Source organism: Lipophrys pholis (assembly GCF_963383615.2).
Source record: "Lipophrys pholis genome assembly, chromosome: 23".
In the NCBI taxonomy this organism is placed as follows: Eukaryota; Metazoa; Chordata; class Actinopteri; order Blenniiformes; family Blenniidae; genus Lipophrys; species Lipophrys pholis.
In genome coordinates, this window is record NC_137645.1 from 6414705 (window position 1) to 6442103 (window position 27399).

The following is a 27399-nucleotide window of genomic DNA, read 5'->3' on the forward strand; positions in this document are numbered from 1 at the left end:
GGAAGTTTATTCAGAAGCGCTCAGCAAAATGTGAAATTAATGCAAAACACAAGGAAACTAAAATATACTGCAATTAAATAGTGCCTGTGTTGATGTTTTACTCTTTTCAAAGCTTACAAGAAGAATTTTATTTTCTGAGGGCTTTTTGCTTTGTAACCTTACACTTAAAATTCAAACATAGGATTCATACTGCACTTCATTACCTGTCTCACTTGTTAAAGGTCACCATAGAGATCTCAACCCCCCACAGAGTCCTGAGTTCATTAATCACACAGTCCTGAACAAACTTTGAAACAAGCCACTGCTTGCTTTGTCTTCTGTGACTTCAAATGAGTTCTATGTGCCTGGCTCAGGATTATATATTATCTTTTCACATAGCAGAGTTATTGATGTATGACAGAGCATGCCTGCACAACGTGTTGACTCTTCCCCTCTCCTGAACTTTTTCACCCTCAATTACCAACAAAGCTTGTTACTATGGAGTTTGGAGGAATTATAAGTAGCCTACTAGGGAAATCATCACAGAAACACACGGACCAGATTTCCTCATTCAGATCGTGACGATTAACACCAGGATAACTTCACTATGGTAAGATTAATCCGTCAAGCACGTTTAAAGACATTTGTTGACACAGACTCAACCCCAAACGGCTATTATGGACAACGCTAACTTCTTTTTGCTGGGCTTCCACAGCGAGAATGCCTCTCTGTTCATGTCGGCCAGGCCGGTGTCCAGATGGGCAATGCCTGCTGGGAGCTCTATTGTCTGGAGCACGGCATCCAGCCGGACGGTCAGATGCCCAGTGACAAGACCATCGGAGGAGGAGACGACTCCTTCAACACCTTCTTCAGTGAGACTGGAGCTGGGAAACATGTTCCCAGAGCTGTGTTTGTGGACCTGGAGCCCACAGTCATTGGTGAGATCAAGATTCACTGATGCATATTTGTACTGAAGCACAATGAGATTGAGGAGTTATAACTATTTTTTTTTCAATTACAGATGAGGTCCGCTCAGGAACGTACCGCCAGCTGTTTCACCCGGAGCAGCTGATCACGGGAAAGGAGGACGCTGCCAACAACTACGCTCGGGGTCACTACACCATTGGAAAGGAGATCATCGACGTGGTTCTTGACAGGATTCGTAAACTGGTGAGTTTATCAACAATGTCGTTTTACATTTCAGTTACAGTTAACAATAGAAATTAAAGTTCTATTCACCTCCTGCAGGCTGACCAGTGCACCGGGCTCCAGGGTTTCCTCATCTTCCATTCCTTTGGAGGAGGAACCGGTTCTGGCTTCACCTCCCTGCTGATGGAGCGTCTCTCCGTCGACTACGGCAAGAAGTCAAAGCTGGAGTTTGCCGTTTACCCCGCCCCTCAGGTGTCCACTGCTGTGGTGGAGCCCTACAACTCCATCCTGACCACCCACACCACCCTGGAGCACTCCGACTGTGCTTTCATGGTGGACAACGAGGCCATCTACGACATCTGCCGCAGGAACCTGGACATCGAGCGTCCCACCTACACCAACCTCAACAGGCTGATCGGACAGATCGTCTCCTCAATCACTGCCTCCCTGCGCTTCGACGGAGCCCTGAACGTGGACCTGACTGAGTTCCAGACCAACCTGGTGCCCTACCCTCGCATCCACTTCCCTCTGGCCACCTATGCTCCGGTCACCTCAGCAGAGAAGGCCTATCACGAGCAGCTCTCCGTGGCAGAGATTACCAACGCCTGCTTCGAGCCGGCCAACCAGATGGTGAAGTGCGACCCTCGTCACGGGAAGTACATGGCCTGCTGTCTCCTGTACCGTGGCGACGTCGTGCCAAAAGAAGTGAACGCTTCCATCGCCACCATCAAGACCAAGCGCACCATCCAGTTCGTGGACTGGTGTCCTACTGGCTTCAAGGTGGGCATCAACTACCAGCCTCCCACCGTGGTTCCTGGAGGAGACCTGGCCAAGGTGCAGAGGGCCGTGTGCATGCTGAGCAACACCACCGCCATCGCAGAGGCCTGGGCTCGCCTGGACCACAAGTTTGACCTGATGTACGCCAAGAGGGCCTTCGTCCACTGGTACGTCGGGGAGGGGATGGAGGAGGGAGAGTTCTCCGAGGCCAGGGAGGACATGGCAGCTCTGGAGAAAGATTACGAAGAGGTGGGAACCGACAGCGTCGGAGACGACGACGAAGAAGAGGGGGAGGAATACTAAGATTTTATCTGTGCAATAAATTAATCACTTACTGTGCTCCCATTGGTTTTACTACACTTCAAACAAAGTTGGCCAATCAATAGCCATTTGACCACATCGAAAGAACATTTACTGATGTTTAGAGACTGATGAAACACCAAAAACAATGTACAAAGTATTTTAATACTTCCTCATTAAGGCAATAAGTTTGTTTGAAGGATATGCATTTGCTTTTTCTTTGAAAATACACATTCATGCTTCACTTCTATTGGTGCTTAAACAATGTCTTGCTAAAAGATTTTAGTTTTCAATATTTACTGTAAGGCGGGATCATTATCAGGTACTTGGTATGAAAAAGTCAAAACCATCAAGGTTTTATGAGGTAAAGCAGTGTGCTGATAATCTCTAATTGTTTATAGAAAATACATACATCATATATTGTAATCTATGTATGTCGTTTTGGAGTGTAAACGTATCACCTTTCTCACTTTATCTTAAGAAAATAAACTGAATTATGTTTCCACTCTACATTGTGTCTGATCTCACTGCACAAGCATCATTAACTTATTTCACCCTTTCGGAACGTCCTGGATATTCAATTCCCTAATAAAACCAGAGCAGGACCTGGGCCTGAGCTGGCACAAAGTGTTTCAGCTTCATTACTAATTTATAAATTGGAGGCGATAATTTGTAGCTTTTTCGTGGAAATTTGTTTGCTCAAACAGATCAGCTTTAAAAAAAAATAATTAATGAAGTTGACATAACTTAGTCCCGGTTTTTAAGTAAAGACCCAATGAATGACCGAATGAATAGGCATGTTGTGAGGCCTTCTCATAGTGGAACCTCTGTGTTTACTTCCTCATTTGAGTTCTGCTGCCTTCAATGGTAGTGAACCCAATGCATGAGGTAAAAATAAACATCTAGTCCTGTATTTGAGTTGAGTTATTCACTCACTTTCAGGTTTTCAACTTCATTTTTACATTTATCTTAAAACATTTGATTGAAATGAGTGCATTTTAGACATATTTTCTCAAACAAACAATTCTGATGATTCTTATCTGGTAGATTGTTGTATTATGTTGCATTATTGAATGTTTCCCTAAAACCTAGAGACTGTATTACGATGAATAAATGGAAGAAACACACGAAAAAGGAAAAAATGAGCCTCCATTGAATGCAACACACCCTGAGGAATGACTAGTGGCATGGCTGAAATTGCTGTCTCACGCACAGAGAATAGCACATATTAGAGCGTTTGTTTTCTCTATGAGAGCTGATTTAAAAAGAAAGACTAGACTGATTAGCGAACGGACTGGTCGAGTAAATATTAATCTTTTCTTCATTGACGTAAAATAGATTTTCAGGTTTTCATAACGTGAATAGAGGAGAATGTATATTACGACAGCACTTGAATGCATCACAGCCCTGCGTATTACGCTCCCGCCGACGTTATACGTTCAAAACCCTCTTTAGCCCCGCCCCCTCAGACTAGTATAAAGATAACGGACTGCCACTTCCGACTTCAGTTCCGCCTTCAACAAACGATACTTCGACATCGTGAAGAAGAAGAGAAACTACTTAAATATGGTGAGTGAAGAGAGTACATTAAAATAACGTTAACGTACATGTAAAGTTACTCCAATTTAAATTTAGACCATGTTTGACATTAAAGCGCGACGTTTAGCAGAAAAACCAAAAAAAAAAAACTATACTTTTTTTAAATAACCACGAAGTTTTAACTGTGTGATTAAGTCTGAAAGTCGTGTAACCCGGTTTTTTTGTAACTTTTAAACCAAGTATTAATTAAAGTGCGTAGGTGGCGTTTTCTAACGGCCACGAATGAGTCAAACTGCTTTTCAATCTGGTCAAAATGGAGCCGGAAAACTCGACGAAAGGGCGCGAAACGTGACTCTGTTAACGGCTTTGCAGTTTAAATAAGCCTCGTAGTTGATGGGGAATAAAGTGGTTTTCTACTTTCTTTCTTTTTTTTAATGTCCCTGCAGCTTTAAGAGGCGAGGCCCGGTTCGTTCGACTTTATCTTCCGCCAGATTTTCAGTTACGCGCCCAAAAGCCGTTGGAAGCGCGAAGACTGAGCACAATAAACGTTTAGAAAACTCTGGAAAATCATCATATGAGTTTTATTCACTATTCAGCAAAATGAAAATTAGAAAAATAGCCGGTCAACGCGGATGGGACTTTAGTAGTAGAAGAAAGGGAGGGGAGGGGAGGGGAGGGTGGGGCGCTGCGAGTCGGCAGTGTGCGTCAAGCACAAAACCTTTAATCTAGTTAGGTTATACATCTGTAACTTAAACGTCTGCGATTTTGTTTTTTGTTTTTTAATTATCATTATTGTTTCGATGCCCTATCCGTGAACGTTGCATCCATGTTGGGGGGGGGGCGGCGGCGGCCGGCCCTGGGGTGCGCCTCCACAAACCTTCCAGAATCATCTTTCTTCACTGAAATGCAGCTGATGACTGACCTCTGGCCCTCTTCCTGCAGAGGGAGTGCATCTCTGTTCATGTTGGCCAGGCCGGTGTCCAGATGGGCAATGCCTGCTGGGAGCTCTATTGTCTGGAGCACGGCATCCAGCCGGACGGTCAGATGCCCAGTGACAAGACCATCGGAGGAGGAGACGACTCCTTCAACACCTTCTTCAGTGAGACTGGAGCTGGGAAACATGTTCCCAGAGCTGTGTTTGTGGACCTGGAGCCCACAGTCATTGGTGAGATCAAGATTCACTGATGCATATTTGTGCTGAAGCACAATGAGATTGAGGAGTTATAACTATTTTTTTTAATTACAGATGAGGTCCGCTCAGGAACGTACCGCCAGCTGTTTCACCCGGAGCAGCTGATCACGGGAAAGGAGGACGCTGCCAACAACTACGCTCGGGGTCACTACACCATTGGAAAGGAGATCATCGACGTGGTTCTTGACAGGATTCGTAAACTGGTGAGTTTATCAACAATATCGTTTTACATTTCAGTTACAGTTAACAATAGAAATTAAAGTTCTATTCACCTCCTGCAGGCTGACCAGTGCACCGGGCTCCAGGGTTTCCTCATCTTCCATTCCTTTGGAGGAGGAACCGGTTCTGGCTTCACCTCCCTGCTGATGGAGCGTCTCTCCGTCGACTACGGCAAGAAGTCAAAGCTGGAGTTTGCCGTTTACCCCGCCCCTCAGGTGTCCACTGCTGTGGTGGAGCCCTACAACTCCATCCTGACCACCCACACCACCCTGGAGCACTCCGACTGTGCTTTCATGGTGGACAACGAGGCCATCTACGACATCTGCCGCAGGAACCTGGACATCGAGCGTCCCTCCTACACCAACCTCAACAGGCTGATCGGACAGATCGTCTCCTCAATCACTGCCTCCCTGCGCTTCGACGGAGCCCTGAACGTGGACCTGACGGAGTTCCAGACCAACCTGGTGCCCTACCCTCGCATCCACTTCCCTCTGGCCACCTATGCTCCGGTCATCTCAGCAGAGAAGGCCTATCACGAGCAGCTCTCCGTAGCCGACATCACCAACGCCTGCTTCGAGCCGGCCAACCAGATGGTGAAGTGCGACCCTCGTCACGGGAAGTACATGGCCTGCTGTCTCCTGTACCGTGGTGACGTCGTGCCCAAGGATGTCAACTCTGCCATCGCCACCATCAAGACCAAGCGCAGCATCCAGTTCGTGGACTGGTGTCCTACTGGCTTCAAGGTGGGCATCAACTACCAGCCTCCCACTGTGGTTCCTGGAGGAGACCTGGCCAAGGTGCAGAGGGCCGTGTGCATGCTGAGCAACACCACCGCCATCGCAGAGGCCTGGGCCCGCCTGGACCACAAGTTCGACCTGATGTACGCCAAGAGGGCCTTCGTCCACTGGTACGTCGGGGAGGGGATGGAGGAGGGAGAGTTCTCCGAGGCCAGGGAGGACATGGCAGCTCTGGAGAAAGATTACGAAGAGGTGGGAACCGACAGCGTCGGAGACGACGACGAAGAGGGCGAGGAATACTAGAATGTAAATGTTTGTCAGTGAAAATGTAAACTTTCTTTCAGTTTTGACTGTTCTGTCAGTTTTCAGTTTCCCTGTTTAGACTTTTTCTTTTTCCCAACTGCACGTTACTAGTCTCCTGTTTTTCCTCTTGTTCAAAATAAAACATCTTAAAGTATTCCTGTTTGTTTCTTGAGAGAACAAAAGTACTTTGGAGTTTTAATACACAATGTCTTTGTGGTATCAACATTGTTTAATTTTGTAGAAGAGCTCCAATAACATCCTGGACATGAACTGTTCTTACAAGCTAAACTCAAGTTTGAATTTCAATCTGGTGCATTAGACGTACGTAAACTTTCATCACATGACCGGATTTCTATACATCTTGAACCAGTTTAACTGCAGGCATAGAAAGTCACAGAGGTCATGAAGTGGTTGCAGCACTTGAACACGAAATGATTTATTTAAGGTCTCACATATACAAAATAGCTTATTTTTTTTTCATAGCATGAATAGCATATTTTTATTTTCTTTTTTTAACTTGCGTGAGGTAAACGACGATATCCAGAGACATAAAATGATCTGAATGGCACACGGACACATTCTGCAGAGGAAGCAGCATGGTGGAGATTTATCCTTCACACTTTAGCTGGAGTATTTAGATCATTTTCTTTTTTAAATTTAGCTGAACATGCTGGTCCAACAGCAACGCGATTTCTACAAACTCCTGCAGGAAAATACATTTTTGCTTCAGTTTAGACTAAATTGGTGTAAATGCGATGTAAATAGTTTGTAGCACTTTTTTTTTTTTTAATTTTGACATACTGCTTCTCCGGAAGTTCCCTGAACAGCCGTACCACTAACATGTAAACATCAGACGGGGTTCCCGGGGCGGTGTTGGGGTCAGGCTCTTCTGGTCTCACTGAGGCAGAGCTTTGAGGATGGCGTTGACTTCCTCGGCGACCGCGGTCAACGCAAACTCAAACTGGTCCTGCGGAAGGAGGAGAGACGGCGTCTAAAACGGGTCAATCTGAAAGAGGGCGAGGAGGGCAGGGTTGGATTGCACCCACCTTGGTGCAGACCATCCCCGGCCTCTGGTCCCGGACGTGCTCCAGCGTGGCGGCGATGTCGATCTCTTTAACTCCTGGAGGGAAGCGACACGTCGTCGTCACACACAAAGTAACGTGGAAAACGGGCGAACGCAGGTAAACACTTCACCTTTAGCCATGCGGTTCAGAACCATGTCGATCAAGATGTACGTCCCAGTCCGGCCGGTCCCGTTGCTATGGAAACCAACATTTTTTACTATAACGTAAAAATACTCTACGCTTTTGTTGACTTCCAGCTTATATTCCTAAAACTCAGATGTCCAGTACCTGCAGTGCACAATGATGGGGCAGGATCGTCCTCGGTAGCACTTGTTCACCTTCCTGAGGAGAGACATAACAAATCACTTTAAAGAAATAAAGAAACGTGTGGGTGGATGGATAGAGGAAGGAGGGGGCGGGAGGGTGGGGATTCTGCGATGGACCTCCTGCTGCAGCCACATCAGTCCATGATCATTTTTGTGACTATGCAACTGGACCCAGACTACTAGCTGCAAAACCACAAGAATGACACAGACAGATATGTTCAAAATTTAAAAGGGCTCCTGCTGACCTCCATCGCTCAGGGAGGGGGAGGAAGAGGAGGAGATAGAGGAGGGGAGGGATGGAGTGTCAAGTCGATAAACAGTCACTCCAGTTCATCACAGATGTTTTTAGATGTCTTACAGTGGTAAAAAACAACCACAATCACAAATATTCCACGATTTCTTTTCGGTTAAATCTGATTTAAATGGGTTTATTTTGCTGAAAAATAATGAAAAAAGCACTAATGTCCTTCTTTATAATAACAATGTTCACTTGGACCGGAGGCGTTGAGGGTCAAAAAAGGTTCATTCAATTTAAATTAACAGAATATTTTACTGCAATCATTGTCCGGGTTTGAAATCCTCTAATTGTGAAGTTTGCCCGTTATACCTGTGGATCTATTTCCCCTTTACTTCCCACCTATTTGATGCACACTGAATCCACTGTGTAGAATTTAAGTTTGTTTTGTTTGACGTTTACCCTCCATGTCGGCGACCTGTATGATCAAAACAAACATTCCTGCCGGCGGGTAATAAAGAATATATCTGGAGCATATTTCACACAGACAACCTACAATTAGCTCGATGTTCATGTTGTACTTCTGAAAGAAACGGTGTTCAAGGTGCAGCTCGTGTACCCAGTGTGAACATGGGCCTGTGCAGTACCTGCGGAAGTCCAGCAGGGGGCGCGTGGAGGTGGGGATGCCCTGAGCCGGCCAGCTGAGGAAGTGGAACTGAGTGAGCGTGCGGGTTTCCTGCGTCTGCACGTTCTTCAGGTAGAAGCTGCGCACCAGGAAGTCATTGCACCAGATGTGCTCTGACACCAGGTTCACCTGCAGGGGGGGGGGGGGGGGGGGGGGGTGTGAAAGGAATCAATCCAGACTAATCTCACACACACACACACACACACACACACACACACACACACGCACACACACACAGCTCATCTCTCACCTCGTAGATGTGGTAGAGGGACGAGCCTTCGTCGGGCCAGTAGCGGTCACACTGCTTCTCTCCATCCTCCACCAGGGCCGTCATCATCACGATCACCGTGCAGCCGTTCTCCCAAACCATCTACGCCCCCCCCCCCCCAACACCCCACCATTTAATACAAATACACTCTATTAGTTTAGCACAATATCCTCTCAAGAGATAAATACATATGTATATATCCATAAAGCCATTCTTTAATGATACTTAAATTTTTTATTTTTCTCCTATTTAAACCAAAGACATTAAAGTAGAATGAATCTATAGCCTCATTGAGTTGATTCTAATTGATCTGACCTGCCAGAAGTCGGAGATGGTGTGTGACAGGGGGCCCTGGGTGGCGATGTAGGCCGGCATGCGGGGGTCGTGCTCAATCTGTGGGCAATCAAAGGTCAGAGGTCAGAGGTCAAGGTGCGCACACAGCTCAGAGGAGAACGTTTCACACAGTTTGGAGAATGGCGATCTCACTATGGTGCTGGCATTGATGTAGTCCGAGCGCGAGGGGTTAATCTCCGCCTTCAGCTTCACTCTGGAGTGGTCGTCTGAAACCAGCGGGAAAAAAAACAAGTTCAACGCCGGTGACCTCCTCCATTCTGACAGAAACGCTGGAGAAGACGCTCACAGGGCACCGAGTCGGGGCAGCGGTTCTTCTTGGCGTTGGCGTCACTCTGAGCCACGGCGACGGCGCTGGGCTCGGCCTGGTAGGAGCACAGAGCCTCCCACTCCTTCATCAGACGGTCCTTGTTCCTCAGGTGGTCTTCCATGTACGCCTAAACCAGTACACAGACACGTCAGGACATTTTGAATGGACAACGTCATTCTACGTGGATGATGCTCGTCTACCAGTATCATGTGTCCGGTGGAGATGTCCATGTTGGCCTGCGCCGGCTCCTCGCACCAGGACGGCGTGCTGCTGTGCGAGCTCGGGCTGGGCTGCGCGCCGTCGCTGAACTGAGACGACACGCTGCTCACCCTGGAGTCGGCGCCGCCCGCCGTCACTCCGCACGCTCCCCTCCCGGCACCGGCGGTGGCGGCGCCTCCTCCGCCGCCGCCTCCCCCGCCGCCACCAGTGGCTCCTCCCACAGCGCCCAGGGCGGCGGCCTCCAGGCGTCCGAAGGCGCCTTTGGAGGCCATGTGCTGGCGACACAGGTCCTGGTGAACCAGTTATGCATGCGATGTGTCGTTACACTGCCTCTTTTTGTCGTTTTATCAACTTGTTTTTTTAACTTCACCAACAAAAGTATTTATTCATCAACTCTCCTGTATTTGGTCCCCTCTCGTCTCACCTGGTACTCCTGATGGGTGTACGTGCCTCCCTCGGGGCCCAGGCCGAGCTTCTTTGCAGCCAGTCGGTGTGCGTGGTGACGCAGACAGGCCACCGTCATGGCCGCCACCAGGACGCTTCCGATACAGGCCATGGCCACCAGCGTGGCGAACACCCAGCGGGAGCCGGGCTGCTTGACTCTGGTCGCCAGGGGCAACGCCTTCACACCGTCCCTCTGCGACAGGACGACACATCCACATTCAACAGCGAGGGTGAAATCCCCAAATCATCATCAACAACCATTAGTATGATTTTCATCATCACAGTACAGGGTTGGATTAAAGTGGCTTAGGCTCCGTTTCCACGACAACGCTTCAACACTGCAGCAGCAGACACACTGACAACAATGTAGTTAGTATGTCAGGCCACAGGAGGGCGCTGTTACTTGAGCATGCGCAGAACTATTCAGCTGGAGGTGCACGCATTTATTTATTCTTTTCTCTGTGATTTACTGGTAAAAAGGAAATTTATCACTAACCACACAAAGAACATGATTTATATTAACAAAAATACAAAAAAACACCATAATAACCGTTAAATTGAAACCTTCAAAGTTATTCTTTGTTTTGGCGCAGAGTATACGTGATGAAAATGTCCATCATTTCACGGAGAAGGACTACAATCCCAACATAAAGCAAAATAAAGTGAAATGTCCAGAAAACTTCTCCTACAGCCGTTGCATTATGGGTATTTTTACAAACTCAACATGATTTTGAGCGTCACTGATATCTCAGCTTGGGTCTCAGCAGTGTGTTTTGTCCGCTACGCTTAAGAAATTTGTCGAAAAAAATCAATGAATGTCTTTGAAATTTTTTAAATCTCAGCATGAAACTGCATGGCTCACCTCTCCGACGCCACTCTGCAGCACCGTCAGGCCTGTGTCGGACTCCAGGAGGCTCTTTTCTGCAACTGTAAAGAAACAAAAAAACATTTTAAAACCTACCCGTCCTCCTTCCTCCTGACTGAAGCGAAACGGTACAAACCGGCTTTGTCCGCCACGTCTGCTGCCGTCAGGTTCTTGGAGTTCGGTTTGATCCTGAAGGTGATGGCAGGTCCGACCACGCTGCAGGAGACACAACACAACAGAAGCGGCAGGTGAGTTTCAACCTGAAATGATCTGGAGTGAGAATGTGAATTTAGTTCAAATTCACATCTCTGTTAAAAAACACCAGGGGTGATGAGAGATGCTGGAACATTTCAAGCACTTCAGAGCAAAAATCAACATCTTTAGGACATTTTGTACTTTTTAGTTTGTCAAATCTGCTTCCTTCATGTCATACTCCTCAAGCTTTATACTCATATGAGAAGGAAATCTGTCATCTGGTTTTTCATTTATACATGCAATACCAGAAAATTTATATGTAATATTAAAAATACTCAAAAATGTTCTTTTATTTCAATTTAAAAAGAATATGCATTCCCTTAAAAAGTTTTATTACTTTTATTATTAGTAGTAGTAAAAGTTTGAAATTCATCTACACAATTATTATTATTATTATTATTATTATTATATATTGTAAAATTATTATGATTGTTGTGCTGATTATTAATATTCTTTTTTAGATTATCATTGGTACGAGCATTATTGTTTCATTGTGTTTTAATGACAAAGATTTTTGAAATAAAAACAAACCATAATTTAATTTAATCTAAATAAAGTTTGAGAGTTTATCCGTTATTACGGCTTTGTAAATTTGTTGAAATTTAACTCGTACGAAATTTAAATCGTGTTTTTTTTCTTCTAAGTGAGCAAAATGTGGTTATTTTAGAAATAAATCATTTTGTGTCTTCAACTTATTTCTGTGGCAAAGAATGATAAAAAAGTTACTTTCATGTTTGACCACAAAGTTGATTCCGAGACAAAATTGCCCTAAAGAGGAGATTTTTGCAGGTTGCCAAAGGTCAGGGGTCACATGAGAGAGAGCAGGTTGAGAGCGGAGCAGCAACAATGCAGGGAATCTGATCCACGTGCAGAGTCGGAGCCAAACTCCTCCGATCGATCCTCCAATCAGAGGACGGGCGAGAGGCCGCCGCCCTCCGTCCTACCTGAGGCTGATGAAGGAGTCGGTGGAGAGGCCGATCCTCCCCGACAGCAGCTCCAGCAGTCGCACCCCGTCGTTCAGACCGAGGGGGCTGCGGCGACAAAAGACACACACACACACACACACACACAGACACAGTCATACGTGCACACGCAGGAACGCACGTGGACACACTCTGGATGCTCTGTTTACACACACACACACACACACACACACACACACACACACACACACACACACACACACACACACACACACAGACACACACACACACACACACACACCCACACACTCCAGTCTTCCACGACATGACAACACGTCGCTCCCACCCTCAGTCGTCCTGAACAAACAGGAAGTAAACCCGTTGTACCTCCGATTGGTGACGATGTATCCGAACTCCCCGGTCTTGGCCGCCGCCACCGCCGCCTCAATCTTCTTCTTCTCTGGTTCGTCAGCTGCCACGGCGGGAATCGCCTCCTTCTGAGCTCCTTCTTGTTTCGGCGGCTTGCTGGAGGAGAGCAGCGCTTCTGTTTTATAATCCATTGAGCCCTCTGTGGCCTGACGGAGAAAGACCAATAGAGTCAATGAGAAACGGTCAGCTTTTCTTTTTACTACGTTACACATTACAAACTCACCTTTTTTCCTGACGCGGCAATATTCCCGTATTTATCTAAATAGTAAAAAAGAAGATAACATTATATATGAAATGCGAGGCCACCGCTGTGGGTTGAAAGAGCGAGGTTTCCATCAGTAACGTCACTAATGGACGAGCCGTCAGCGGCGCGGAGGACGACCTTTGGTCTGTTTGGACGCGTAGGAGCTCTCCAGCTGCAGCTGCTTCAGCGTGGACGGCAGGTTGTCCTTCTGCTCGGGGGACAAGTCCTTCACGTCGAGGCCGTAGTGGTCGAGCAGCAGAGCCAGCCTCTGCAGGGAGCGCTCTGGAGAAGCACAACAGAAGTAGAACTATGCAAAAGATGGCCAATGTGAAGTGTTGATGTCAGTAGAATGACGCTAAAACAACCGAAATGGACAAAAACGACGGTGTTTTTCTTCATCACACGTTTGAATTCTCTCACCGTCCAGCCCTGAAAGAGCGTCGTACTCCTTCTGGGCCTTCTTCTCCTCCTGCTCCTGCCTCTGCTGCTCGCCAAGCTGTGCCACCTGGGAAACGTAGTCCTCGCCGTAATCCAGAGGGAAGTCCAGCTCCGGGAAGAAGGAGGAGGAGGAGGAGGAAGAGGAGGAGGAGGAAGAGGAGGGCGAGGAGGAGGAGATCGTCCCTCTGTGACGGGACAGCGTCTGCACAGGTGAGGAAGAGGAGGAGGATGACGAAGGGGAGGCGAGGTAAAAGGAGACCAGGTCCTGCAGGAGCTGGCGGTCCCGGTCCAGAGGGTTCTCTCCAGATCTGGAGCGAGTGAAGGCGGGATTATCATCCAGGGAGTTGAGGGAGCGCTCTTCCTCGTCCTGGTAGCCGTACTGCTGCTGCAACAATAAAACACACGACGTGATGAATCATGCAGACGGACCACAGAAGAAGAGAAGCGGAGAGGAGAGGAGATCCTGGTGATTCTTGCCTTGTGGTAGGAGTACGGGTCCAGCAGGGGCGCCTGCATGTGCACTGAAGACCTGGAAGGGTCCAGGACCATGTAGTCCAGGTACTGCTGCATCATCCCCGGCTCAGCATCAGGATCCTGACCCCTGCGTGGCTCCAGCCTGGACGCCCTGGAGAAGGAAACATTCCATTCATTCTCCAACCGGATCTACTTTTTGGCTCACATTGTAGTTGTGTTCTTTTTTTCTCTTCTTTTTTTTTTAAATGTTATTAAAAAAAAGTTATTTTCAAATTTCTTTATTTTAATTTTAATAAATTTTCTTTAATTTATATATTTTAATTCAAAATAAATTTTTCACATTTTTGTAATTTATTTTGACATTTTTATTTTTAATTTTCAATTTATTGTAGTTGTTTTCTTACTGTTTGGGCGATCTCTCGGCGGGTTTGGAGACGGTGGGAACGTGACTCAGCTCTCGGCTGATGATGGCCTGGGTCACGTCGTCCCTCCAGGTCAAACCTGGCGACACACACACACACACACACACACACACACACACACACACACACACACACACACACACACACACACACACACACACACACACACACACACACACACACACACACACACACACACACACACACACACACACACACACACACACACAGTTTTTAGTCACTTTCAGGGCATTTAACACTATTTTTAACTAAACAATCAAGCTTTGTAGTGAGATTATGTTTTGTTTTTTTTAACTGGGAACGACTACCAGTCTTGACGGTGACGGTAGTGTGTTGTTTTGTTGGTAATCCGTAAATCTGCAATTTTTCGTGATTTGACTGAAGACAGACTAGATGTTGGATGTCCAACGGTCAACTTTCGAACTTCAGTACAACTCTGAGTCAGACATATTGCACCCTGTAAAAGCAGCAGAGACTCACCCTGCACCATCAGGTCTTTGAGGACCTCCTGAAGTTTGTGCAGGACGGGTACAGACACCTGGTACTGGACGGGCTCCTGGTGGGGAGCGCGGCACTGTCCGAACAAACCGTCTGCACAGAGAGAAAAGGCTTCAGGAACATCCCCCCCCCACACACACACACACACACACACTTGAAGATATTTTTCATTTCAGCTGCCTGCCACATATAATACTTCTACTCTTTTAGCCTTCCAGTAATTTTCTGACGTCAGAAGATGCATTGATTCCTTACAGAGGAGGAAAAGTGATGTACGAACCATTCAGGCCGTTAGACACAGAGAGACAGATAACCCCCCCAAACACACACACACACACACACACACACACACACACACACACACAACTCAATACAGTCTGCACTCTTTACCTTCGCCAATCAACGTTTTCGCAAAAACTATTCAACTGAATTGCATGAAATTTTCAGGGATGATTTATCTTTATCCAAGGATGGTTCCATTGCACTTTGAGAGTGGGTCAAAGGTCAAGGTCACCAAAAGGTTCACTTTGCAATTCCCTATCCTCTAATATCCCACATGACGCAGTGACGTCATTACCTTTGTTGGGGGGTCAAAGGTCAGGAGGGGAGGGGTCACACAGAAACTGTAAATATGTACTGTACATCAGTGTCAAACAGTGACAACATGAAGAAATTCAAACCACCATGACAACTGATGGAAGGAGTGTTCTGGTGGATCAAATAACCTTGTAATCTATTAGTTTCCATGGTGACGAATGTGGCGTTGGAGAAGGTGTGTCCTCTTCCGAGTGCCCGTTGTAGTTTGTTTGTGTTTTTCAGATTACACGCCCTCAATTTCAACGAAAATCTCTCTATTCCCATAGATGTTGACCAAGTCAGGTTTGTCACGCGTACACAACAAAAAGGCAGACATAGAAAACACACAAGCAGTGAGTTTCACACGTCACATGTAGAGAAACACAAAACACACAAAACACTCAGTCAGAGGGAAAAGAAAAAGGAAAGAAAGAAAAAATAACCCCCAGTCTCACATACAACAGATAAAACACATTAATCTGATATGTGCGCACAAAAACTACTTGAACCAACAGAGAGAAGCCACACACACACACACACACACACACACACACGCACACACACACACACACACACTTGTGTGTGTCTGAGTGTGTGCGTAGGCCATGGTGAGTCATCACCCTTGTCTCGCTCCATCCCTCATCAAACACACACACACACGCGCGCGCACGGGAGACACACGGTCGTCAGGCAAGTGATGTCACTGTTGTCATGGAGACGGTCGGCTGGAGCCGCGATTGGCCCGAGAGCAGCTGACGGAGGGAGGTCTTGTTTACGTTGCTCTCGTACTCCTTTTCCTCTCTCTTGCTTCCCTCCCTCTCCTCCTTTCATCTGTCTGTCCATCATCCCTCGCTTTTCCCCTCGTTTTTGTCACCGCCTCCTTCTCTCTCTCTCTCTCTCTCTCTCTCTCTCTCTCTCCCTCTCCCTCTCTCTCTCTCTCTCTCACAGTCAAATCATTCTCCCTCCACCTGAGCTCACAGAGAAAAGGATTCACGGGCGTCACTTCAGTGACGTCTCACAGTAAACATCGGCTGAGTGGTTTCAGTCACGTACTGCAACTCTGGAAAGGCTTGTGAGCTTCACAATGTGGGATAATAATACAGAATACAAGTCCTTCAAGGCTCAAAGCTACAATTTAACCATCTGCTATATATGATGGAGTGCATACCAGGTGAAAATGTCTCATTATAATACCTCAGATGCAGATTTCTGCGAGGAACTCAAGAGTACTTGAAGGAAATCAGCATGTAAACACACAGAGCAGGGCTCTGAAAGCTTTATGACCTAAAGAGCCAATTTTGTTACTTTTCACCAAATCAAGTGTAACTGGAGCCGCAAAACAAGTTTAATCTTTGAAATGAGGCGAACACAGCCTCATACACATGCTTCATTTATGACGTTTCAACTTCTATTCAGAAAAGTGTACATTTCATTACATTTGACCTATTTTGGTACCCCATTTTTGCAGTTTCGCGCCTTTATTTCAGCATTTCTTTTTGAGACATAATTGATATTTTAGCTGTTTTAACCAATTTGACTCTTTTAAGCAGTTTTTGCATGTTTTCTTTTCCATTATAAATTGTTTTCGCAGTCATTTCAGCTCTTTACTAAGCCGTTTTATTATTGCTTTCCCTTTCCTGTATCAGAGCACATCGTCTTCAGCAGCGTGTGATGAAAAGCACATAATGATTTCCTTCAGTGTTCCCTCAGTGGTCCCTCAGTGTCCCCTCAGTGTCCCCTCAGTGTCCCCTCAGTGTCCCCTCGACTCCATCCAAGGGAACAAAACATCCAGAAACATGCTGCCATCAATAATGCAGCAGCCTCAGTCGCTGCCTCGCCTGCGCATGTGCAGACTCTTGCGACGATAACCTCATCATGTCTGAGCAGAAAGCAGGGAGCCGCTGAGGGATTATAGGCGGTGTCGCTAAAGAGAGAGGGGGGGGGTTTGGTTTCAAAGGCTCCGGCTGTGTGATCGAGAGCAGTCGGAGCAACCTGATGCCTGCTGGGAATGGCTGCTGATTTTCTCCTGTTGCATTCAGGCCAACGTAAATATGAGCATCCAACTCGGGGGGGAAAAGCGTCTATAACCTGAAGGCCTCTGAGGCTCCGTTTACATGACAACGAGTGTAATCTCAACACTTCCTTGACTTTTCGGGGGGGGGGGGGGGGTCTGTTGACACGACGGCGTTGCTCAGAACCACTGCAACTGTGATTTTTTTTTAAATGAGCTCCTCCGCCGTGGTACATAGTTCCTACTGCTCATGCGCCAGTAACAAACATGGCGGCCCCCCATAGTGGCATGACTCGCAGTCCGTATTCTAACTTTATCGTCCATATTAGTAGTTTAATAGTTGAGACTCACCCCTCATAGCATTTGTCGTCTGTCCATGCGAATTTGTAAATATGTTGGGGGCTCACTAAACACTATTTACTTCTCTATTACATTCAAGGCTTAAAACTGCAGTACTCACCATCGTTGCACGGCTGGTCTCTTGGACAGAGTTTCTTCTCAAACAAACAACCTGCAAACACAGAAAAAAAAAACCTAAGAATTTCACTTAACCTGGGGATTAACTAAAGGAAATCTATATAATCTTACAAAATAACAAACAGTAGGGAAAACAAACATATGATAGATTCATTTAGCCATATTGTAGGAATACAAGATTCTCAAATGAGCAAGAAAGAATGGAAATGACGCTTCACAAAGTATAAAAGATGCCTGTTGCATCTTTGTTAAACTGTATTCTCAGTATTCTTGGTAATGAGGCCAGGAGTGAGTCAGGAAACCATTCAAAGGCCGGCCCGCCGAACTACACATCTGTGCTGCGTTGCTAAGAGTCTGCAGATGTAAACGGGTGCATGCATGTGTTCCAGTTGACCTTTTCTCGGCTTCTAATCGGTTGCGAGGCAGTAAAGCGCCGAGCCGCTCGCCCAGCTCTGTTTGTTTATGTGTGTTTGAGCCGGGCGTTCATTCAGGATTTATGTAATCTGAAGCCATTTCCGAGAATTGATGCACCTTGTCCACCTGCTCAAACTGCCCAGGGACACTAATTTCCATTTTAAATTAATCTAATTTAATTCCAATTTAATTCACAGAAACTCTCGACTGTCACATTTTTGTTTGGGAGAAAACGAAAAGCGTCTAAAAAAAGTGGTCAGAAATGTAGATAAATTGACTTCACAGCACTGCACCTTGTGCTTTTTCTTCCGCCTGAAAAAGAAAAGTCAGGCTGAGTATCGACAGCGTGAAAGCGAATGAGGCTCTCAGAGGGAGGTCGTCCAATAAGCAAGCAGTTAAACATAGATACAGGAGGGAGATTCTCCATACGCCTCGACCGTCATCTTCCCTACGACCGAGCGCCACGCGATGACTAATCTCTCTCCTCCGCCCACACATCCCTCACTTCTACAAGACCTCCATCTCGTTCCATCCATCCATCACGGCCACTCAACCGGCAACCTGTGAAAATCACCGGAAAATTAGGAGGAATTCCAGTGTAATGAGCAGACTGATATCCAATCACATCCCTCTCATACGGCCAGAGTGTCATGACAGCAAAGCTTTTTGGGTGTTTTCTTTATTTACAGTGACTCCCAAAAAAATCTAATATAAATCAAATATAAATATAGATGTTAAGTATTTGCATGAATATTGTTATTATCTCACTTTACCAACGGAAATCAACAAGTTCTTCTATTTCTTAGTAAAGTTATTGTCTGAATCCTGGAAGAAAAAGACAAAGTCGGCCGTTTGTGTCACTTACAATGACTGAACTAGGACTGAGAAGCTTTTTAAACCCAGAGTGTCACAGAGAAGGACTCTGCTGTACAATTCCTCAGCCAGCATCGCCACACACACACACACACACACACACACACACACACACACACACACACACACACACACACACACACACACACACACACACACACACACACACACACACACACACACACACACACACACACACACACACACACACACACACACACACACACACACACACACACACACACACACACACACACACACACACACACACACACACACACACACACACACACACACACACTTTGTTTCGCACTAATTAGAGGGAGTGTGTACAGTGTGAAGTCGCCGTCTGGCTCTCTACCCTCCATCACAACGCGTGGTTTCCTCTGGGATCCACTTCGTCCTCTGAGAGTTTGAGCAGCCAGCCTGAACCTTGTTTTCTGATCAGAAAGCTCATTAATTTCACAAACGCCGCCTCATTGAACGTGAAGTTCGATCCTTCTCCTCCTACATCCACAGTGATGTCCAACAAGCAACAGCATGGAGTCGCTTCGCACGAACAGAGACTTAATTTTAGCTTCCCTCCTCTGCATTAACTGACCATTCCTACTTATTACATCGAGGGCAAAAGAAATCCACAAACTTCATGACTCAGATTCTCTGCCTTCACTTTCCTCTGTTGGAAATCCAAGTATTAGAAATGCAGTTTTCATAATTATCTTATTCAAGGGGTTAAAAAGCGAAAAAGAAAGAAGAGTATTTTTGCCAATTCAGAAGCTCGATGTCATGGAGAATCTTCCAATAATTCAGAAAATTTGTATTTATCTACTTTTGTTTTTCGTCTTGACACGTTATTAGCTGCTGGAAACAGCATGAACATGCTACAGTGCTTTAAAAGCTGCTTTTCGGAGCCTCCCTGGACAGGCCCATCACACTGTGAGCTCATGAGAACAATAATAATAATAATATTAATAATAATAATGCTCTGACAAGCAGACAGATCTGCACACAAAATGACCAAATGGATGAATGCTAAAGCATTTTTCCTGCTAAACTGTTGACTCTCAACAATATCTGCTCTCTCACAAACAACACAGTGTCTGTGTGCAAAATGCTGAAACAGATTCATGCTTTAAAATATTCAACCGTAAAAGTGATGAGTGATCAACAAGGTAGGACTTGAAGAAACGCCGCCTCTCAAAGCATTTGATGTGACTGAAAGAGCCGAGCCGCAGCTTCCTCTAATCACATCATGATCCGCGTCACCGCCATTCACTCCAATCGTCCATTATCCGTCTGCCAGGCTGGATTCACGCTCCCTTCTCATAATGGTGCTTTTGGCATTTGTGACTGCTGCCGCTGAGCCCGTGAGCTCTGCTCCGGGCAGCCAAGTCTCGAAGCAGAAATGACTCAGGCAGGAAGGAGAAGCTCGGGGGCCGATGATTGGCAGCGCCAGCCGGCAGGTTAAAAACCCTCGGCGGCTCGGTTGACCTCTCAACTTCCACCTTCACACCGGCTCACGCTAATCACTCTGACTGGAGGTCGCCGGGTGGTTTTGTAAAGGACAAGTCGTCTCATGTTGACAATGAAAACTGGTGAACGTCCATATTTGTCTTTCAGCCATTCATTTACAGCTTTGTGACGCGTATCGCCAAAGGTTTTGCTCCATGTTGAGCTGAAAGCATCTTCAGACGTGTTTGTCTGCAATGAACCACGTCCTAATAAAGACTCTGAAAGACTGTGATTCATGTTAAACCAGTCCGAGATAAGCTTTATTGTGTTCTTAGACTAATTTTAGATGACATTGGTGATCTGCTGTGGAGCTAAATTAAAGAAATGTGCATGATATAGTGACCACGAGGTATAATTGTGAGGCCTGTAACTTAGTCAGGTGTGTTCATAAACGGTCAGTAATTCTGACGGAAACAGACAAAAGCAGAATATCTCAGAGCAACGGTGTCGAACATGAGGGCCAGGGAACAAAACAGGCTTCAGTCCGGCCAAACCGCCAAGAAAATTATAAAGATTTCAAAGTAAAATTTGATTTTCTTCAACAAATTTCTGAAGAGTAGTGGACACAACACAATCCTGAGATATCAGCGATGTTGCTATGAAAGACAACAACCTCGTTGCTATCAAACTAACCAGAGGTGGGAAACATGACAGATTTGCATTACTATTGAGGGCTGAGACGTAACTTGACTTGAGTTTTGCTCAATAAGAATCGTCTCTTAGTAAAAAAAAAAAAAGTTTGTTTGTCCCAGCCTTTGTCTGGAAATCATACTTTAATTTTTCTGCATTTCAAGTCCAGTAAATGAGAATGTTTTTTTTTCCATTGATCACCTTCTTTTTCCAGTGTAAAACACTAATTTTATGAGGTAAAGATCACTAGACACAACTAACAATGTAATAATGGCCTATAATGTGAAGAATGTAACCATTTTACATGTAATAAAGCCAATAACAAGTGTACATTTAATTTCCTTCAGAACTCCCCAGGTCTGCTCTAAGCCATGCTGCCAGCATGTAAAAACATGCATAATGCAGTTTTATGGACACTTCACTGTATTTTGCGCCATTAAAATCAGCTTCGCGTTGCAATTATAGTCATTTTCATTAGTAGTCGTTTGTTATTTTGCCAAACTGCAGCAGTGTTTAAAGAGCCAGGTCTCCCGTCGCTGTCCGTGGTGCTGAACCCGTCCGCCGGCTGGTGCTGAAGCTCAGCCAGTGTAATTACTCCGAGGCGAGGGAGCCGAGAGGTCAGCCATGACTCATAACTGAGAGCATGATACGTCTTAACGCTCTCTCTTTATTCCCACAGGGATCCTATTCACAGCCTCTCCTGCGACGGCATGTTGCAAGACCGACGTGTGAGCAGCCTCGACGCCGAAGCAACAAGGGTGGAGGTGTTACTGGAGGTCTTGACAAGTGCCTGGGGGGGGGAGCGGCACTCACATCCAGTCATGATAGTTTGTTTTTATATCTGTTAATTTCTCCTATTTTTAAAGGATTTCTGTCTCTTTTACTCTTATTTGCATGTTTTCTTCTTCGTTCTTCTTGCTTTACGTCACGTTGGCGTCTCTCTTTATCATGAAGGATAATTTCAGCTTGTTCTGCCCCTTTTTTTGATTCTTTAGCTGTTTTTGCATCTCATTTCTCATTTTGCGTCTCCTTTCTTTGCCGACTTGCACGATTTGCACTTGAATGTCCTAATTTCCTTTTGTCTTTCCTGACATACTTGAATTGCAAGTCCAACATGTCCATTTTTTACTGATTGCAGTGATTCTTTTTTGCCTTTATGTGATCAATAAGTACAGTAAATGTATTTCCCTTTGTTTTGACACCAATATTGTTGTGTGATATATATTTCTTTATTAACTTGTCCTTCTTTTCTGGAGGCTGGATGTTTCTCCCTCTGTTCTTTCTTTCCTTTTTAAGCTTTATTTTCACGTTTCATTTTAACTCCCTTTGAGGAGTTTTTGTCGGTCACTTGAAAGAGAGGCAAAGGATCAGACGCATAATCCTTTTTGAGGGGAAACCTGCAGGAGAAACAGGAGATTTTCCTGTCTGTATGACACGGCGCAATATTTTGCTTGACTAAGAAATACTGTTTGATCATTTGCAAACCCCTTGGCTTTGAATTTACATGTTTATTAAGTAATCTGGTCCATCTTTGATGTAGATTTTAAACTGAATGCCTGAAGCAGAACATACATACACCCCCATGGGTAACAGCTTTTTTTTTTCATTACTGTTTAGATTTGCGTAGCATTCAGTATGCTCCCCGCTTTGCAAAATCAGGCAGGATTTTTTGGAATTTTAATGATTTTTGGATAACTCATATGAGGTAAAAACGTTGAGAGCTTTGCAGTATTTAATATAAATTTAAATATATATTTTTTTGTCTCTTTTATCTTTATTTCAAACTTTTTTTTTTTACAAATAAAGACAATAATAACGTAATAAAACAAAGCATACACTAAAAATATGAGAGGGAAAAAAATATGTATATTATTCTAATCATATCAATAATAATATCAATCATCAATATTAATAGGGAGTCGGGAGAAGCAAAATGCTTATCACGCCCTATCCCTATTCTCTCTTAGTTATCTATCTAGTTTAAAAAGAAAACCCAAAAACAAACAGTCAGTCTCTAAAAGCTACGCCCTACCATGCTATCAGTGGCCTCTCACCCTTCATGCAGCCTCAGCGTGATGAATATAGAACATTTCTGCGCTACAGAGACTAAAATATCAGCTTTTGTCACTGAAAACGACATGCTAGTGGAAGTGCACGTTTCACCTGCTGGAGATGGTTTGACCCATTCAGGTGGAAGATTGACACTGTTTTTCAGGCCTTTTATCTGAGGTTGACTGAAAACAATCCAGCTTGATGCAGATTACTGGCATCACAATGAAGCTTGATTTGCTATTTTTAAAGTTCCTATTGACATTACAGGCAGTAGAGAGCTTTGGGAAAACATTCGATTCCTCTAGAATCATGATTCTAATGTTACTGATCAATATTTTCTCTTTTCATATCACTGTCCAGTTGATTTTGCTGCAGTAGAAGCTATATTGTGCTACTTTCTGCTCCCATACAGGCTCAGATCAACACTCTCCTCTCCTGCTTCCGTTGAGTTACCGGCTTGTTGTTTCTCTTGCACATTCAACAACACTATGATTCATTCAGGCAGGCAGACACATACGCGGCGACCTGCGGTCACAACGTTTGCGTCAGTGACGCAATTTGGCACGGATGCACACCGATCAGGGGCAGATAAGGGGAATCGATTAGGATATATATATATATACATTTATATATGAAGTAATTTCAGTTTTGCAAGGCTGTCACAGCTGAATACAACCCACCACAGTATAAAAACTACATTTTACAGCCTGATTTTTCAGCTTCAGCAACTTTGACGCACGGAATGTGGAGAAAATGTGCGCTCCTTGCAGAATCGTGCGCATCCAGCGAGAGAGAGCGCGAGAGATTAGTGACTTGTTAAAAGAAGACAGATGAGGATAAAGTGTCTCCTAACAGGCGGTGGAGTGTAAACACTGACTGGACAGGCGCTGCCACGGGGCTTTGTCGCTGGGAAAGTCGTGATTTACGCGCCGCGCCTCTCCGCAGTTCGTTAACGGGGGGAAAAGTGCATCCGTCTCGGTCAGCCGCTTCCTTACCGTGTCGGGCGGCCGCGCACAGCCGGCAGGAGGCGGTGAGGAGGAGGCACAGAGCCGCCCAGAGCCGCGGAGACTTCATGGTTTATCCAACCATCCGCTGCTGCTGCGCTTCTACCAGCTCTCCATGACCGAGCTGAGGAGAGGCTGCTGGAGCACTGAGGGGGGAGAGAGAGAGAGAGAGAGAGAGAGAGGGGGGGGGGGGGGTGGCTGGAAGATTTGGACCACAGGAGGCGCTATACAGTGAGAAGTACACGAAGACAGTCCTGCTCACTAATAGTGGCACACATGAAATGGAATAATGTGGAATATCTCCTGAAAAATTAAAAAAGAAAATCAATCAAGTGAAACCACTTTTTTTTTCTTGGTTTAAAAGAGCAAATAAAAACAATACAAGAAAAACAACATTTGAACTCTTGAACCTCACTATGGCTGATGTTGCTGCTTGCCAAACCCAGAAAAAATAGGTTATAGTTTGTTGTTTCAAAGAAGAAAAGGTTAAAGGTCAGCCCTCATCTTGACCCCATGTCACTCAGGACATCAAAGACAGAAATTTGGGTGTAATTATGGAATAGAAACAAACTTCCTAACACACTCTCTTCTTTAAAATCAGGACTTAAAACACTAGTATTTGCGCAGGCTTTTGAATAATTAATAGACTTATTTTAATACCTTCATCTTATTTATTCTCCCTTTTATGCCGTTTTCAATACCCTCAAATCACAGTTGGAACTGGGATCAACTTGAAAATTGCTCCTTAAAATTATTCAGGGGTTTATTCTTGAAGTGATGCAGTGAAGCGCTTCTGCTCATGTAGAAATGAACCTTTTCTATGTTGGATGTGTGGAGCAGACAAGGGACCAAGTCATTTATTTTCTTTTGCAAGTCAAGTCAAGACTCCACAAACACAACGCAACACTTACACATTCACAAATTCCTAATCACAAGTGTACAAATCCTGTTTTACAAATCCCAGATTAAAAAACTGACGTTGTTGCTCCGATTGTTGCTGTTTATTTGGTGCAAAACCTATTTTGCACGCCTGAATCAAACATGTGAAGTTGTGGACATCATTTGAATATAACAACATTGATGTAAATTAAGAAAAATTAAAAAGAAAAAATTATAAATAAATAAATATGTTGTATGATTCTAACAATAGAGATGTAAAGGGGTAGGATTAAAAAAGGTAAACTTCTTCCTAGTGAACGCCGGATGACTCATTTGGATGATTGTCTCTTTTTTATTTATTCTGTTTGTTTCTCTTGTTTTTTTTATTAGATTTTTTACATGTTCATAAATAAGTATGGGAACTTGTGAACTAAAGTAAATCCTCACAAAAATATTTGTGTTTTTTTTAAAACACAAACAGAAAACCGATAACGACAACTGCTGGAAGCTTCCCCCCAAGTCACAGCTTCTGTTTCCTTCAACGACAAATCACAAATCACCCCTCCACTGAGATATGTGGTGAAAAACCATTGGTCCATGGGGCAAAAGGCAGCTGCTGATCTGATGGTCACTGATTAACCTCACGAAATTCTTTACAGTTGCTCCACACAGAATAGAATACTAATAGAAAAGCATATTATAATATCAAATATGTAAAGAAAAAATATGAAATGAGTAAATACTAATATGCAAACGGACAAAAACTCACCAACACACCAGTAAACCTTATCAAAACACCAGTAAAAGTCACCAACTCACCAGTAAAACTTATCAAAACACCGGGAAGAAAGAAACCAAAAGTCATGAAACAAAGTTTAAAGATTGTGAAATAAAAGACTGAATGAAAACAGGACATTTCGTTCAAGAAATGTTATTAAGGTCTTACCTTTACTTGTGAATGAAATTCATCTGCAGATACTTGTGGAGCAAAAACCATTTTAATAATCACCTCCTGCTCCGACTGAAAGTTCAGTTTTTAAATAGTTTGATCTTAGATATATAATCCTTCTTTGAGTGAAAAGTTTGTTTTTAAACGGATTCACAGTTTCTTCCTCTGCAGCTGCGGCACAAGAGTGTCTGGACTCACGAGCGCCCCCTACCATGAGGCAGAAAAACTGCCTGCCTCACCTGCTGACTCGTTCATCGCATATTTTATTAAACTAACAGCAGCAGAGACAGCGATTTAGGCAACAATCAATGCCGGTTGTATTTTTAGCCACATTAATGAATTCACTTCGACACAAAGCTAAGAACATTAGCGTCCTGTCATATTTCCTGTTTTGCGAAACCCGCCTCCTCCTCTGATTGGCTGTGGGACAAAATCCCGTCCTCTGATTGGCTGTGGCACAAAATCCTCTGTTGAACGTGCAGAAGACATGACTTCCAGGGTGTTAATCCAATCATGACAAGGCCATTATCAGCCTTATATCGGGTAATATTTGATATTAATTTTATATTTGTAATTTTGGGACGCCAAACACCAAAAGCGTTAAGTCAAGTCGACCCAATGGAAAGGGTGAGAGTGTGAGAGGTTTTAAAGTATTTCATACTTCTAATCGTTTGATATTAAGATTATTAATTGCTTGCTTTTACGCTTTTCTTTTACTTCTTTGCAAAGTTTCAATGTGTTTCTTTTGAACCAAAGAAGACACCATTACTGACAAAAAGACATAAAAAAGTTTAAAAAACAGCCAGACAAATCTCAATCCTTCTGGGAAAATGTTCTGTGGACAGATGAAACTGGAAGAGAAGTTTTTGGCAAGACACACCAGCAGTTTGGTTACAGCATGGTGGAGGAACCATAATGCTGTAGGGCTGCTTTGGGGGCTCTGAATGTACCACGAGACTCATGGAATCAGCGATTTATCAAGAGATTTTAGAGCAAATCACAGGCAGTACTGTGTCACAAAACTTTTTACGAGCTTGGATGAACAGCAGGTGAGAACCCCACTTCTCTGCTGTGTTTAACCCACAGTGCAGCCATGGTTGTGTAAACTCCTGATTGTGTGGCGCTTTCAAGAGCACCTGGGAGATTAAGTTACTGTAATGGACATTAAGGTTAATGCACTTTGTATAAAGCCAATTGACAACGTCTCGCATTTAAAACGAGCCGAGTGATTTTCTTTAAACTTAATTGGACTTTCTTTAAACCCTGGAAATTTCATGCGTTTCGGGTCAATAGTTTTTGCAAATACATGGAAACAAGCCAATAAATGCACGCGGCCAAAAACATAACCTTCACCCA

At 44.6% G+C, this 27399-nt stretch overlaps 3 protein-coding genes across 3 annotated transcripts; 2 read left to right on the forward strand and 1 right to left on the reverse strand.

Annotated features, from left to right (window-relative positions):
* Positions 1–468: 468 nt before the first annotated feature.
* LOC308127702 (tubulin alpha-1A chain-like) lies at positions 469–2714 on the forward strand. The gene is made up of 4 exons (XM_080492923.1): positions 469–589; positions 695–917; positions 1001–1149; positions 1228–2714. Exons 1-4 carry the CDS (start codon positions 587–589, stop codon positions 2206–2208), a joined length of 1356 nt encoding a protein of 451 aa, XP_080349049.1. The 5' UTR covers positions 469–586; the 3' UTR covers positions 2209–2714.
* A 952-nt stretch (positions 2715–3666) lies between these two features.
* On the forward strand, positions 3667–6347 carry LOC308127933 (tubulin alpha chain-like). The gene is made up of 4 exons (XM_080493359.1): positions 3667–3774; positions 4687–4909; positions 4991–5139; positions 5218–6347. Exons 1-4 carry the CDS (start codon positions 3772–3774, stop codon positions 6193–6195), a joined length of 1353 nt encoding a protein of 450 aa, XP_080349485.1. The 5' UTR covers positions 3667–3771; the 3' UTR covers positions 6196–6347.
* A 255-nt stretch (positions 6348–6602) lies between these two features.
* ptprnb (protein tyrosine phosphatase receptor type Nb) lies at positions 6603–24285 on the reverse strand (the record flags this gene model as incomplete). Its single annotated transcript, XM_080492730.1, has 23 exons — positions 6603–7162; positions 7242–7315; positions 7390–7454; positions 7548–7601; positions 8468–8634; positions 8756–8875; positions 9089–9166; positions 9260–9333; positions 9414–9561; positions 9635–9943; positions 10078–10290; positions 10960–11024; positions 11099–11178; positions 12162–12248; positions 12528–12715; positions 12793–12827; positions 12952–13095; positions 13234–13636; positions 13729–13876; positions 14130–14226; positions 14649–14777; positions 17714–17764; positions 24207–24285. 23 exons carry the CDS (start codon positions 24283–24285, stop codon positions 7091–7093), a joined length of 2880 nt encoding a protein of 959 aa, XP_080348856.1. The 3' UTR covers positions 6603–7090.
* Positions 24286–27399: the final 3114 nt, after the last annotated feature.

What these genes read in the sequence shown, in the direction of transcription:
- LOC308127702 (XM_080492923.1), top strand. An exon ending in CCTGGAGCCCACAGTCATTG is followed by an intron (nt 918 to 1,000) that starts GTGAGATCAAGA and finishes TTTCAATTACAG; the next exon opens with ATGAGGTCCGCTCAGGAACG. An exon ending in TTGACAGGATTCGTAAACTG is followed by an intron (nt 1,150 to 1,227) that starts GTGAGTTTATCA and finishes CACCTCCTGCAG; the next exon opens with GCTGACCAGTGCACCGGGCT.
- LOC308127933 (XM_080493359.1), top strand. An exon ending in CCTGGAGCCCACAGTCATTG is followed by an intron (nt 4,910 to 4,990) that starts GTGAGATCAAGA and finishes TTTTAATTACAG; the next exon opens with ATGAGGTCCGCTCAGGAACG. An exon ending in TTGACAGGATTCGTAAACTG is followed by an intron (nt 5,140 to 5,217) that starts GTGAGTTTATCA and finishes CACCTCCTGCAG; the next exon opens with GCTGACCAGTGCACCGGGCT.